The 14,580-nt window shown below is 57.3% G+C and overlaps 6 protein-coding genes across 6 annotated transcripts; 3 read left to right on the plus strand and 3 right to left on the minus strand.

Moving 5' to 3' along the window:
* Positions 1–95: 95 nt before the first annotated feature.
* Positions 96–948, minus strand: B0I36DRAFT_313937 (uncharacterized protein). The gene is made up of 2 exons (XM_046152690.1): positions 545–948; positions 96–454 (listed from the first exon to the last, which is right to left on the minus strand). The coding sequence occupies exons 1-2, from the start codon at positions 650–652 to the stop codon at positions 284–286; spliced, it is 279 nt and encodes a 92-aa protein (XP_046016505.1). The 5' UTR covers positions 653–948; the 3' UTR covers positions 96–283.
* A 369-nt stretch (positions 949–1,317) lies between these two features.
* On the plus strand, positions 1,318–4,198 carry B0I36DRAFT_235867 (MUS38-like protein; the record flags this gene model as incomplete). The annotated part of the gene is made up of 2 exons (XM_046149431.1): positions 1,318–1,365; positions 1,436–4,198. The coding sequence occupies 2 exons, from the start codon at positions 1,318–1,320 to the stop codon at positions 4,196–4,198; spliced, it is 2,811 nt and encodes a 936-aa protein (XP_046016506.1).
* Positions 4,199–4,924: 726 nt separating this feature from the next.
* On the minus strand, positions 4,925–5,235 carry B0I36DRAFT_359095 (uncharacterized protein; the record flags this gene model as incomplete). Its single annotated transcript, XM_046158080.1, has 2 exons — positions 4,925–5,131; positions 5,215–5,235. The coding sequence occupies 2 exons, from the start codon at positions 5,233–5,235 to the stop codon at positions 4,925–4,927; spliced, it is 228 nt and encodes a 75-aa protein (XP_046016507.1).
* Positions 5,236–7,339: 2,104 nt separating this feature from the next.
* Positions 7,340–8,356, plus strand: B0I36DRAFT_65305 (uncharacterized protein). The gene has a single exon (XM_046163160.1). The coding sequence runs from the start codon at positions 7,461–7,463 to the stop codon at positions 8,073–8,075; it is 615 nt and encodes a 204-aa protein (XP_046016508.1). The 5' UTR covers positions 7,340–7,460; the 3' UTR covers positions 8,076–8,356.
* A 1,006-nt stretch (positions 8,357–9,362) lies between these two features.
* On the plus strand, positions 9,363–10,200 carry B0I36DRAFT_371918 (Ctr copper transporter; the record flags this gene model as incomplete). The annotated part of the gene is made up of 2 exons (XM_046160063.1): positions 9,363–9,937; positions 10,092–10,200. The coding sequence occupies 2 exons, from the start codon at positions 9,363–9,365 to the stop codon at positions 10,198–10,200; spliced, it is 684 nt and encodes a 227-aa protein (XP_046016509.1).
* A 2,661-nt stretch (positions 10,201–12,861) lies between these two features.
* Positions 12,862–13,975, minus strand: B0I36DRAFT_359097 (uncharacterized protein; the record flags this gene model as incomplete). Its single annotated transcript, XM_046158081.1, has 2 exons — positions 12,862–12,875; positions 12,961–13,975. The coding sequence occupies 2 exons, from the start codon at positions 13,973–13,975 to the stop codon at positions 12,862–12,864; spliced, it is 1,029 nt and encodes a 342-aa protein (XP_046016510.1).
* Positions 13,976–14,580: the final 605 nt, after the last annotated feature.

The raw sequence follows: 14,580 nt of genomic DNA on the forward strand, positions 1-14,580 counted from the left end.
GCAGCATCTCTGCCAGGCAGACTTTAATTCTGCCTAGACACATGTTGCCTTGGCCGCGCGTCCACAAGCACAAAGTGGCGTGGAATGCTTCGAACTTCAAGCAAGTCATCCTTGCGTCTGAGAGGGCTAGCACCTATGTGTGATCTGGACTAGATTGAATAATCATGTTCTGCTCGTGGCAAATGTGAACACGGCAGATATGCGTGAGAGTATGGAGATCTTATTCTGGATGGCTCTAGACTCCTAACGCTGTCGTAACTCATTATATCCGATATCATTTCCCTTATTTGTTTAGCTCCTTGGCCTTGGCCAGACGCTCCTCCTTTGTGCCCTCGAAACCTGGCATGTTCTCCGGGACGGCTGGGCCGGGGTGGGCCTTGTGGGCAGAGAAGGCGTCCTTTGCGGCGTGCTCAGGGACCGGCTGGACCTTGAACTCCTTCTCGGACTCGGGCTTCTATGGAAGTGGACCATCGTCAATCTCGCACTACAAAGATCTAGAGAGGCATTTCGCCGCAAGAATGGATGTTCCTGGAGTAGACCTTACCTTGGGGGCGTTGTCGGAAGGCATGTTGAAGTGTGGATTTGTTGCAGATTGTCTGGATTTGGTGACTATTTGTTTGAAGGGTGAACTGGTGAGGTTACAGATGAGCATTCGCCCCTACTATATATGTCAAGTACATGTCTACGAACTGAACTAAAGAATCAGGCTTACCAGCTTACAGTTTACAGACGGGTGACAGTGTGCGCCTGGTCCCACGGAATGCCACAGTGATGACGTATGAAGGTGTGGGTGACGGACAGGAACCCCTCACCTGTGTGGAGGAGCCCGCGGTGTGGCGCCAGGTGCAGCACATGGTGGCAGCCTCAGGCCAATGTCAGCGCGCGTCTCTCGCCTATTCGCGGTTCACACGCTGCAGCCTGCTCGCATCGAAAGGATATACCGCGTCATGCAGCGCCTCACACTCCAGGCACCCCCAGGCTGATTAGAGATCAGGCCGAAGTCATTTGTCCCTGTGCTGCTCGCAACCTTGGCTGACGGAGTGCCGCATCGGCATCGGACCTGATCCGCACATCGATCTGGGACCACAGCGTGCACTATTCCCGTGTTACGTGTCTGCAACTAAGTGCAGGCCAAAGGCAACCACCAATCAAAGCAGGCCCAGAGCCGAGCCACAAGCTTATTCCGATCTCCTGTCGCGAAGTCGCTGGGCGACGGCATTCCTAGTCTGGTGTCCCTCTGACAATGCGTGTACGATCCTGATCACGCTCGACGTTGTCCTCGGCCCAGATCCGGCCGGCCGGCCTCTGTATCCTTCCATGTCTGCCAACAGCACCCCCCAACCTGTCAAACTATCGCTGCCGCTAGTGAGCCATCCAGCATGATCCTGTTGAATCGCAGGGCACAGCTAATGAATGACTTTTCGGCTATGTCCAGGAATACCAGCAGCACCTCTTCCAGGAACTCCGGAAGGAAGATGAGCTCGTCGTTCTCGCAAAAGGCCTCGGCCTGATGCGCCTGGTCACGAATTTACTGCACAGCTACGATGCAGCCGGCAACAACCTCATCATCGTGGTTGGTGCAGAAGACCGTGAGAATGCCTGGCTCGGCGAGGCGCTGGCCGAGCATGCGGCCATCAGCATGGCTCCCAAGGCCAGGGGCCTGACGGTGGTCAATACGGATTTCACGAGCGTGGCTGCCCGAGAAAGGATGTACGCTCAGGGCGGAGTGTACAGCATTACTTCGCGAATTCTGGTCGTGGACCTCCTGACCACGCTGCTGGACCCGGAGCGCATCACGGGCGTATTGGTACTTCACGCAGACAAGGTCATCGCCACGTCCCTCGAAGCCTTCATTCTGCGCATATACCGGCAGAAGAACAAGGTTGGGTTCCTGAAAGCGTTTTCAGATAACCCAGACCCTTTCACGATTGGCTTCTCGCCACTGGCGACCATGATGCGCAATTTGTTCCTTCGTAAGGCGTCGCTGTGGCCTCGCTTCCACGTGACTGTCGCAGGTTCACTGGAGGGCAAGAAGAAGGCCGAGGTCATCGAGCTGGAAGTGCCGATGACAGACTCCATGCGAGAGATTCAGCAAGCAATCATGGAATGTGTCGAGGTGAGCATACAGGAGCTCAAAAAGGGCAACACGGGCCTGGAAATGGACGACTGGAATCTCGACAGCGCCTTGCTCAAGAACTTTGACGTCATGGTGCGCAGGCAGCTCGATCCCAACTGGCATCGGGTGAGCTGGAAGACGAAGCAGATTGTCAGTGACCTGACTGTGCTGCGGAGCATGCTGCACTCGGTCCTGGCCTACGACTCGGTTTCGTTCCTACAGCATCTCGACACGATACATGCGGCCCACTCGCCTCAACCTGGGTCAACGCGTCAAACGCAACCACCATGGATGTTCCTCGAATCAGCACATACTATATTCAACACGGCAAAGCAGAGAGTCTACGCCAGCAATGCGAAGCCCAGCGAGGATACCACAATCGACTCTCTGCGACCCGTCCTCGAAGAGCAGCCAAAGTGGGCTGTCCTGGGCGAGGTGCTCGAGGAGATAGACCGGGATCTCTACTTTGAGCCACCCCTGCGAGACGACTCGAACGGCACGATCCTCATCATGTGCTCCGACACGGCTACATGCCGGCAGCTGCGTGAGTATTTGCAGTCAATGCACGTCAGGCCGCCGACAGACGCCGAGAAGCAGGACGATCCGGATGCGCCCAAAGTTACTGCTGCTTTCATGATGCGTAAGAAACTTCGCCAGTACCTGAACTGGAAGCGGCAGTTTGCCCAGATCAGCACCACACTCTTCTCGGACAACCAGAAGGCACTCGACGGCGCGCTGGACCCCAGGATCGCAAAGGGCAACTACAAGGGCAAAGCCGCCCTAAACAAGCGGAGAAGGGTACGTGGAGGCGGCAACGTGGGATCCGGCCCCAGCCGAGCCGCCAACGGCACTGTGATCCAGTACTTTGAAAAGCCCAACGAAGTGTCGGATCTGATGGATGAGATCAAGATCACCGAGGAGGAAGCTGCCGTCAAGGCCGACATCATAGCAGACCCGCTCGAGGATATGGATGAGTTCTACGAGCTGTACGAGATGCAGGACCTTGTGGTGATCCACGCCTACGAGGGCGACCAGGACGAGCACATCCTCGAGGAAGTCAAGCCGCGCTACATCATCATGTACGAGCCCGACGCGGCGTTCATCCGGCGGATCGAGGTCTACCGCTCGTCGCACAATGACCGCAACGTGCGCGTCTACTTTATGTTCTACGGCGGCTCGGTCGAGGAGCAGCGCTACCTGGCCACGGTGCGCCGTGAGAAGGACTCGTTTACCCGTCTGATCAAGGAGAGGGCGAGCATGTCGGTAGTCATGACGGTTGACGGCAAAGGCGTTGAGGATCCGCAGGAAGCCTTCCTGCGCACCGTCAACACCCGCATCGCCGGCGGCGGCAGACTCGCCGCGACTGCCCAGCCGCCCCGCGTGGTCGTCGACGTGCGCGAGTTCCGCTCCTCGCTCCCGTCCCTGCTGCACGGGCGCAGCATGGTCATCGTGCCCTGTATGCTCACGGTGGGCGACTACATCCTGTCGCCGCAGATCTGCATCGAGAGGAAGTCCGTGAGCGACCTGATCAGCTCCTTCAAGGACGGGCGCCTGTACGCCCAGTGCGAGACCATGTTCCAGCATTACAAGTCCCCCATGCTGCTCATCGAGTTTGACCAGAACAAGTCCTTCACCCTGGAGCCCTTTGCCGACCTCTCGGGCAACCTCAAGTCGGTGAACCCCAACGAGGCTCCCTCGGACCTGCAGTCCAAGCTCGTCCTGCTGACCCTCGCCTTCCCCCGGCTGCGCGTCATCTGGAGCAGCAGCCCCTACGAGACGGCCGAGATCTTCGAGGCGCTCAAGACGCAGCAGGAGGAGCCGGACCCGATCCAGGCCGTCCGCGCGGGCCTGGACAGGGACTCGCGCGCCGAGGACCAGGCGTTCAACCTCGAGCCCCACGACATGCTCGCGGTCGTGCCCGGGGTGACGCCCAAGAACATCAAGAACCTGACGCTCAAGGCCGAGAGCATCAGGGAGGTGGCCAACATGACTGTCGACGAGCTGGAGCCGCTCGTGGGGCGCGAGGCCGGGAGGCAGATCTTTGGCTTCTTTGATCGGAATCTTATTGATGTAGATGACTGAGTTGGGGTTATGTTTAGTGTGTTGCAGTTACGGATGACGAAGTGTCCTCGACGTTGGAAGCAACAATGTGACATATACACCCAAGGAGGGGATCAGAAGTGGGTAAAAGAAATGTAGGTGTAGGACAGGGAACTAGATACATGGATACGTGTCGATGTTTGGCAAAGGTCCAACTACATCATGCATCAGACTGCACAGCTGGAAAATGTGCTCTCCGAAAATAATGCAGGCAGCTACTCAAAGAAGAAGACTGTGGTTCAACATCCGCGTGCAATGACTGTCATGGAGTGTAGGAAAGATCGGTGGTGTTCGGCTAGATTATACACATCACTCACACAGGGACTATATGCACAGATTGTTGGTAATCAACCAGGGTATTTTATTGATGGTAGTACAGATGCAAGCTTCTGGTACTGGGTATCGTGACAAGTCGTCTGAAGACATTAAACCAAGGAAAGAAACAGCGTAAAAAGCAGGACCGCACTACAATGTAGTTGTCAAAGACACGCGGTGGTGGTGGGTATTTAGCTTCCCAAAAGAATCGATTCTCCATCGCTCGCAGTGGCATAAGTCGTCATCTGGACCCCCGAAAGGATTTTCCGGGAAGACTCCCCGGCGCTTCTTCAAGTTGAGATCGTTGGAATCAACGCTCGGTGATGTGATGATGTTGTGTGTGTGTCGGCAGAGCATCTCTCGCCCTCACGCGTTTGGGCCCGGGGTGTTTTTTTATACCCTGCTGGTGCGCGTGGAGTGATGACCGCGGGTGCCTCCGGTGCGGCCATGGCGCTTGCCGCCGCAGTAACCGCAGGTGAGGAAGCCGACGATGACGCCGATGAAGCTGACGATGCCGTTAACAATGGCGGTGATGATGCCGCCAATGCCGCTGACGACGGCCATGATGGCGCGACCGATGGCGCGGAAGGCGTCACGGATCTATGATCTTACGTGTTAGTCGTTTTACGTACCATGGGGGGGCGAGGAAGACGGGAAGTGGTGGTGGCTGGGTAGATACTTACGCAGGAGACGACGGCGCCCATTGTGAATGATGGATGTTTTGATGGGTTTTAAGATAAGTGGGAGTTGGTAGTGATAGTCTGAGGAGACTGGGAGCTGCAGATGTTTGGTTGATGATGAGATGATGGGGAGGTCGACGGCTGGAGCGAGATGGAGGGGATCGGGGACTCTTATACACAATGTGAGGATGTCGAGGCAGGAGCTCAATCTGGCGAGGCGGAACTATGAAACGCTGGGAGGCCGCCTAGCTCTAGGTACGATACGCTACTCGGCAGGCACACTCGAGGCGCGCCAGATTGGGACTGCCCCAGGCACACGACAGGGAAGAAAAGAGCCATGCAACTACATCATCGCAAAAAATTAGGCCATGTCATCGGCGGGTGGGACGCCAAATGCGGATCGGTGGGAGTCGAGACCCTCGTCGAGGCGTGTCAGGGAGTACCTAGTGTAATGGATGGGGATTGCTGTCTGTCCGCATAGCATATGCATCTACATACAGTATCGAGCATCTCTTCTTTTTGTTGTTATCCCAGCAAGCCAAGCGCCTCTAACAACAAAGGGCGGCCAAGGGTGCGCTAGCAGGCATGCCCGTGACACGAAAAAAAGGGCAGGGACGTTGGGGCTTGACGTCATGCCGCAGTCACCAGGCCCCTCGAGTGCCGGCCGTCCTGCGGCTGAGTGGCTGTCTGCAGACGCCCGGGCCCCGTCATCATGATGGGAGAGCATCGACGAGGCTGGAAGATCTCTGGCGCGCGTGCCCCGTACAGAGAAAAGGTCGAATCTGCGAGAAGGGTCCCCTTGTTCAGAGTGCCATGACGTCGGCGCGACGGGGCCCACCCATGCACAACCGTCGGCTTTGCGTCCGAACACCCTGGCTGCGTTCGAGCAGTGTTGCCCTACTCCGGAGCATTGCCTCCTGTGTCAAAAGTGCAGGCAATCTTTGAGCATGTGGCAGTTTGCTTGTACAGTATCCAGCTGTCAAATAAACCTTTTTGTGCTGACCCCAAACATTAGGCCTCTCCGCACCACGAGCATCTAGTTAGGGCTCGAGCTAATCACGCAACTGCCGGAAGTCCCAGCACAAGCCCAGCAAGCAAGCTGCCATAGATAGCCCTTATGGTCACTGTCTAAAGGAGGGCTCCGACAGGTCATGTCATGTCATGTCATGTCCTGATCGTCAGCCGACGATCTCACAAACATGCATCGACAAACAGGAGATGGAGATTGTGCTCGCTTGCTAGTCGGGACTGCGGCACGGTGGCCGATGATTGGCGAGGCGCCCCAACTCGCGTAGACGAGTCTCGTGTGGGAAATGATGTTCTTGGCCGGGCCGGCCATTTGTCTGAAACTGCTCTGCACGCATCTCGATCGCGCGCGTACCATCTGCGTCTGGGGAGGGCTCTGCCTTGATTTTCGAGCCTCCGCGACACGCCCCACCACGACCCCTGTCTGGTCTGACGTAGGGCCTTGCACCTGCTACTTGACACCCAAAAGGTTGCCTTAGCGCTCCCGTGCTGCCGCCCTTGGTGGCCCCACTTGATTCCTGTCAGCTCACTCCCACCACCAACCGCTTCTCCTGGCCGGGACGTATATCAAGTCGCCCTCCACCCGCCTCCCGCACGCACGCGCGCCTCCTCCCTCTTCTTTCTCTCCTCATGCTCGCCGTGCAGCTGCTTCCCACCCTGCTTTCGCGAGGCCGGGCACGTAGCGGCCCCGCGTCGCACACGGGCCGGCCTGCCCTCCTCCACAACCGGGCTCCGGCTGGCCTGCGGCGCGGGTGAAGAGTTTAGAGTTTTGACCGGTCCTCCTCTTCTTGTACGTAGCAGACGCTCCCGCTTACCCCCGACTTGCGGTAATCGTCGGCGCCGGTTGGGGCCATCCCCTCCCCATCTGCTTGAGCTTTCTTGGTTTGACCCGGCTGTGAGCGAGCCCTCTGCTCTGTTCCGCTGGCGTCCCGTCTGTCTCGCCCGGCGGGCCTCTTGACTGTCGCCTCTGGTCGATGCATTCCACGTCCCAGAGCTGCGCGCAAGGGGCCGGAACCCCCAAACCCCCCGCCTCGACAACCCTCGACTGCAGCTCGATGCTGCCAGTAGCCGGCCCCGTCCGGCTTTCAACGCGCGACTCCCCCGATTGTAGACGTGCTTCTCGCAGGTTGTTGCCGCCGACGACATGATCCGCGATGCTGCCGTGTCAGGGACCCAGCGCGTCCAGCGGCTTTCTCCGGGTGGAACTCGCTGGTTGATGCGCCATGTCCAGTGGTGCTCCCAGCGAGCCGGATCGAGAGCCGCCGCGACCCTGCCCCCGACCGCCGCGCGGAAACACTGCTCAGCGCCCTTGCGAAGGCCCGTCTCTCGGGTGTCGCAGTCGCGGCTGTCAGTTTTCACCTCTGCGACTGAGGGCCGAGGCAACCAGTTCACATCTCCCGTCAACCCACCAAATTTGTCGAATAAACCCCCCTTTGGTTGTGAAGGGGGAGCCCGGGAATAGGACTGGGAGCCAAGATGCCCGGAACACCGCCTTTTCTGATTCTTGGCTCAGAATCAATCTTTATTCGACGTCTTTTCAAACAGCGTTCACTTCTTCGACCTCGGCTTTTCAACCATGTTTTGAGCGGACGAATCGGAGTTCAACCCTGCAGGCCGTGATGCTCTCACGGGCTGCAGAAACAAGCCCATTCCAACACAACGGATCACCATTGGACCTGGCGTTGGACCAGGTGGAAGACCATGGCCTGGACAGCGACGACACAAACACAAAGGCCTGGCCACTCCACGCTTTCCCACCCAACAAGATTGCCACACCTGAAATTGGGAGGAAAGGGTTCTGGCGGTTCACTTTACATTCTCTGGATGCTACGAGATAATGACGAAAATTATACCTTGAAAAACAAAAACCCCTCTTCTGAGTTTTGGGCGGTCTCGGCTCTGTCGTTTGCGGGATGCTGCTCGTGCTTGACATCTGGGCAAGAAGGATCTTGAGTGAGAGCTGTATGCTAGTGAATACAGGGCTTGATGCCCCAAGTTCAGGAGTTGCCAATAACGTGTTTCCTCAAATGTGACCGCAGTGATTGTAATGACGACGACGCCGTCCTGGTGAGTACGTGCCCTACGCAGCATCATATCACGCACCTTCGTCAACCTGAACTGAAGATATGTTGCACTGGTGCGACAGCGGCTTGGGGGACAGGTATTATATAAGCTCGAAACACAGTAGGAGCTCCCTTTTGACCAATCAACGTGGCTACCCCGATCAGGAGCTTATTCTATGGACCCGAGGCTGGGCGTGCGGGTGGGGGGTCCACTCCCTGAAGTCCAGTCCCCTGGCCTGGCCTTCAACCTGCGAAGATTTGAGCAAGTTAATTCGTATGCTCCCGCTCACCAAGCCCCTCATTCCGCGCGCCTGCCGTTGCAATGGCAGTCGAGGCTGGCCGGGCCTTCCCAAGGCCGGGCCGAGCACAAGGAGCCTTGCACGAGCTGGATCGTTCGGTCTCTAGACTTCTCCTTTGCTTTCGTGCACTTTCTTCTCACAGTCAATTTGAACAGCAGGAGGACCTCTATTGTGCCACGCCACGCTTTGGGTCTTCAACCTAGGTACACGAGCGCCACCACAACTAACTTAGCCCACGCCGCACCCTTGCTTGTGCTTCAGTCCAGTACACTTTCTCGACGTGGCACCTTTCTGAGAACCTGCGACATTGCGCTTCCTTTTCCCCCGCTCTGTCTCTCTCTGACCGGGACCTCGCGCTGCCGACTTTTTGCGTGTCAGAGGCTTCTTCCTTTGCAAGAACCCACGCATATATAGGAAGAGGGCTCCCGAGCGCAAAAGCCAGGACCTTGTTTCGCCGTCCCCCTCGAGACCTTTTGACCGCACGCTCGCACAGTCTCAAAAGTCTTGCACCACCACTTTGCTCTCGCAGGTTCGAGCGGCAGGAAAACATACGCGTATTTAAAGCTTGAGGCCTGGCATCGCCATTCTGGTCGTCCTGGGGTAAATCCGCGATCGTTTCCGCTCTTCACGACACGAACACACCAGCAGAAACACACACAAGGTAGCTAGCTCTCTTGAGGCGACTCCACCAGCACCAACAAGAACCGCCAGCAGACCAATACATCCCTTCTCACGAGGCAAAAGGCAAAAGGCGGCAGCAGACATGGACCACAGCAGCATGGACATGGACATGGACATGGGCGGCACCGACCCCTCGTCGTCATCCCACAACATGCAAATGATGTCCATCTTCCAGACCAGCATGAGCACGTCGCTCTACTCGGCGTCCTGGACGCCCACCACGACGGCAGGGTACGCGGGGACGTGCATCTTCCTGATCCTCCTGGCGCTGGGCTTCCGGCTGCTGCTCTGGGGCAAGACGGCCGCCGAGGCGCGCTGGCTCGACGCCGAGATCCGCCGGCGGTACGTCGTCGTGCAGGGGAAGCCCCGGCTCGCGGAGCGGGTGAGCCGCGACGGCGACGCCAAGAGGGCCACGCTGGTGCTCTCGGAGAACGGGGTCGAGGAGGACGTCGTCGTGCTGCAGAAGAACATCATCAGCGCCGTCACCACCACCACCACCGCCGCCGCCGACGATGACAACAACAACAACGGCGCTGATGCCACGGGAGGAAGAAGCAGAAGCGTGCTCGGCGGACAACATGCGCGGCCGTGGAGGATGTCTGTCGACCCGCTGCGGGCGCTCTTCGACACAGTCATTGTCGGCGTCGGATATCTCCTGTGAGTTTGTTTAAAGATGCGCCACCCTCCCCACCCTCTTGATTCTTGTCCCATTTCGAATTTGCTATATTCCTTGTATCATTGCCCCCTTTTCCGATCCGGGGAGAGATTCCCAGAGAGCTCACACTAACGCCCCCCTGTCCCATCCGCGCAGCATGTTGGCAGTCATGACCATGAACGTCGGCTACTTCCTCTCCATCCTCGCGGGCACGTTTCTGGGAAGTCTGCTCGTCGGGCGCTTCACGGGTCTCGTCGAGCACTAGGAATGAATGGACAAGGCAGTCGAGGCGCGGGGTTCTGGAAGCAGATCAGGGGGCCACAAACGTGGGTGAGATGCACGAGTGCTGTACACCAAAGCACCTGTCATAATACGATGCCATCATGCAGGTTGTGCGCACCACAATACAACACGTTGGAGAGCGCACGACATCAAGCACAACTACTAGTCCTGCCTATCCAAGAGCAGTCAGAAGTTTTGTAGAGCTGCCCATAATGCTCAACATGGTATAATGTGTGTGCCTCATTTGTGTTTCCTGAGATGGCTCTGTTTTACTCGAACTTGGTAGAGAACGGCATCTCGCCGGTGCATATCCAGTGCACTCCCCATGACTTCGCCTAATGCCTTATGAGGGTATAATATGATGTGGAAGAAATGGAACCGAAACCCGCTGTGAAGAAATGATGCCTGGCAGCAATCGGCTCTCGGCTCCTCGCCTAGTCCCCGAACCCCAAAAATTGACCGCTGTGAAATGCAAGGTAACAAAAGAAAAAGGTGTGCCGGGATGGGCGCCCTCAAAAATGGTGTTTAGGTTTGACTTGTGTCGGTTATCCTTGGTCCTGCTGCTCACTCTGTGAAAGACAAGTGCCTAAGCAAGACAAGTCGAGAGGCAATACGCGTCGTCGCAGCGATGGGCTGCAATTGTTCCGAGTTCTAAACTTGGCGTGCCAGATTCATCCGACACAGAGGCCGCATTGCCGACAAGCTTGGCAGAGAAGGCGTCGAGGTCGCAGGTGCTCCATGTTTCGCACATTCTGCTCAAATACAAGCTGTCTGGAAAGACCAAGCTGCATCCTTGGAGCGGAAGCCCCCTGTTTTTCTCAATTCCAGATTGGCACATGCTTATAAGCCGGTGAGTTATAGCTGTGCAGGACTCGGAATTGTGACGGGTTCCCATCACGATCAAACGAACCGTGGCTGCGATTCCGGCTGTGCCCTCGGGGTTGAGAAAATGGCCTTTGTGCTGTCGTCAAGGAACTCTTGATCGACTCACGGCTACCATTTTGCGAAGCTGGGTTGAACACGAACGGTCCATCCCGAGTCTGACTGGGAACCGAGGCAGTGACAAGATGTGGCGCGGCTTTGGGCAGCACGCCGCGACTGTCTGCCTTGTCTGGTATCCGCGGTGCCAAGAAAGAGCTTGCAGAAGTGGGACGGCGAATCTGTGGCAATGTCGGCTCCTGCCAAGAAACCTGAGAGAAGTGGCCAGCGGTAGGCGATGTGTGATGATCCGCCTCAACTGCCCAGGATGGAACACGGTGCGGTCCCTGGCCAGTCATCAGTACCATCGATCTCCTACGCTCGAATCCTGGCGCTTTCGGCGATTGGGGCAGCTGGCCAAGCCCTGGAATCGCACGAGCAGTGGGGTGCTCGTACGCTTGTGCATCCTCGGCGACGACGGAGTGAGGAATGTGAGGCGTGGCTTGCGTTGATCTGTCCAGTGAGATTGACCTCTCAACTTGCGCGGGTAATGAGTTTCTTGACCTCCGCTCGTTGAACGATGTGAACGACCCCCCGTGCCGAGTCTTTAAGCTGACAGGAGGCGGCGCATATCTCGTGGATTCCGATGTTGCAACGCTGTTCCGCTTGACCAGCAGGAACTCTCGAGGTGCGGCTTGCGCAGTATGTGTGGTGTTTGTCGCCGAGATTTGCTGCCGAGGCATGGCATAGACATTGTGATCGAGATCCTGTCGGCCATATGGGCGATCCTTAGCCACGGTCGGTGACATCATGCTTGTTCTTGTATGAGGACTTGTCGCAATCGAAAAACGGCGGTCTTGGTACAGCTCGTCATCCTGCTGCAGCTGGATGTTGAGCTCGGTCTTCAAGTGCAAGGTTGGTGTCCTTTTGATTGGGAGTATGGCCGTTGCAGCGTGTACCAGATTAGTACCCACGGAACCCATATTCTGGGCTGCTTTATTCTCCTTGGTCAGTTTTGACTTGTGCGGTGGGAACGGAGTGGCTCGGATCGGCTCGTGGTTCACTCTCTTCAACCCAAAAAGACTGTTCAGGGTTCCTTTGCCTGTTGACGAGACAGGTTTCATCCAGTGATAGTGTCCTCGCACTTGATCATCGTCATGGGACTGTTTGCGCTCCCTAGCATCACGGGTATCCACAGGCCGTCCTTCGTCCTGAGATTGCCGTCTGCTCAGCGAAAAAAGCTTATGGATCGTCCTTGGCGTGTGCACCTGGCTAGCTGTGTGGCAACTGTCTGCGGTCGTCTCCTTCTCAGTGCCTACTGCTTGCGCCTCTTGCGACGTCGGCTTGGCGTGGTGGCTCACCCCTTCCGGCTGGGATGAAGAAGACTGCCGCTCGGGGCTTGGGCTGGTGCGAGCCGGATTCACCACAGACAAGATGACTGGTCCATCAGCCGTTGAATCAAAGCTCGATCTTGGCAAGGCTGATTCCTTTCCCGCGAGCCTGTCGGAATAGGATGATCGAACTGAAGCCTTCGAGCTGTAGCCAGAGTCGGCCTTAGACAGGCGCATCTCAGGTCGCTCGCGCACCGGGCTGGTCTCTATACCACTATCGGACCTGTTTATCGACCAAGATCTGTCGACATGCGTCACCGTCGACCTTGCGTGGTCGTCCATTCGCACATCCAATCTCTCTACTTCTGGCAAAGTCGCAGCCGTCTGCAAGGTGTCTAGAGCTTGACTGCTATCAGGCCCGGCAGTTGTCATGGTTGGTCTTTTGTTCACATCGGCTGAGAAGTAGTCAAGTGGAACGCCTCCAAGAAGTCTACCATCATCTTCCTGTCGTGCGTCTGGGGTGGCGGATGGGCTGCCATTGGTGATGCGCAAGGTGCCAAACTTGTAAGCACCCACCTGCGCGAAGTCTAGCTCGTTAGGCGTGCTCGCCCGTGGAACGTTGCCGGGTATTCTCAGGCCGATGTCATATCCATCGTCCTCAGCTGCAGCCGAAACTTCCAAGATAGGTAGCGGCTGTGGTCGAGCAAGAGAGTTTCGTCTCGAAGTTGGCTTAGAAGTCCGGCCCGGATTGCTCAGTGGCGCTCTTGTTGCGACGCCGGGCGTCCGCAGGGACCGACGTCGCGCTGGCGTGAACAGCGACATGTCCGTCTCCGAATTAGGTCGAGGCAATAATGGGAGGCCAGTGCTGTTGGGCCGTTTCGGAACGTCCATGGGCTGCTTCGACGGCTCAAAGAACTGCGACGAGGTCGTCCGCAAGTAGGGGTTTTCCTCGGCTGCTTGTTCTGCAACAAGGTCGAGGGCATGTGCGTCTGGGAACAGCTCGTTCTCATGGCCAGTGCCCGGTCTGGATTCGGACGTAGAAGAGTCGGGGCGACGTTGATGAATGAGTGACCGGGCGCGACTAAGACTAAATGTCCGTGTCAACGAATTGGTCCGCTTGAACTGGGAGCTGCTGCCCTCATGTGCCCCTAGACTCCAGGTCCTCCGGCTGTGGTTCTCGCCAGGAACGTCATACGAGCGAGGCTGTCCGAGCGAAAATGAAGGAAGCTGGTCGGCATCGCTGGTCTCGGGAGCAATCGAGGGCAGCGGTTGCTGTTGAGCTGCACTGGCGCTGGTGGCATCTTGGTGCCGATGCAAGCGCGTTTCAGACTGGCTGAGCAGGTGCTCCGGGACGCCCTTGGCAGCTGGAGATCGGCGGGGAGCTGCAGCGGAAGTAGTGCTGCTTGTCAAATGGGCGGGCGACGCAGGAAAGGCCGCCGACACTCTGCTAAACCTGTTTTTTAGGCGGTTCTCCTTGTGGGCAGCATCTGTCGATGCGCTGTTCCCCATGATCGACGTAATATATTGTCCCACCCCCCTTAACGCAGCACGAGCTGTTGCGCGGCTGCTAGTGGCTGCGTGGTGGTCGACCACTTGCCATTGCGATTGGCCGGCGATTTGCTTGCCTCACTCTTTGGCGAACGGGCGTGTGGAGGCCGGGAGCTGAGGTGCGACAAAGAGACGTCACTGCGATCGCTCCGCAGAATTATTCAATCCGGAGAGTTGTTTGGTGTTGCCAGCCTATGGAACAAGGAGATCAATAAGGTCCCGGGCTCCACTACGACGGCAGGTTGTGGTAGATGTCGGTCCAGGAATTTCAGAGCTTGATCTGGCAGAGTCGGAGACGAAGGCTGCAAGTGAGTGTCGATGAGAACGCAGTGCCAGGAATGAAGAAGAAGCCGCGCCAGCAGGGCCGGCCAGCAGCAGCAGCCTCGAGACAATAAGAGGAGATCGTGTGCGGAGAACGTGGAAGGGGGCAGTCCGGAACAGGGTATCGCAGGGCATCGAGCAGGGCCAAGCAGCATGCGTGCTTGGCTAGGCTAGCGAGTTGCCTTGGACCTGGCGTCGGCACCAGGCAATCTCGAGGTAAGATTGATCCCATTTGCCGTCACCAG

The sequence above is a fragment of the Microdochium trichocladiopsis genome (genome assembly GCF_020744255.1).
Source record: "Microdochium trichocladiopsis strain MPI-CAGE-CH-0230 chromosome Unknown B0I36scaffold_2, whole genome shotgun sequence".
NCBI lineage: Eukaryota > Fungi > Ascomycota > Sordariomycetes > Xylariales > Microdochiaceae > Microdochium > Microdochium trichocladiopsis.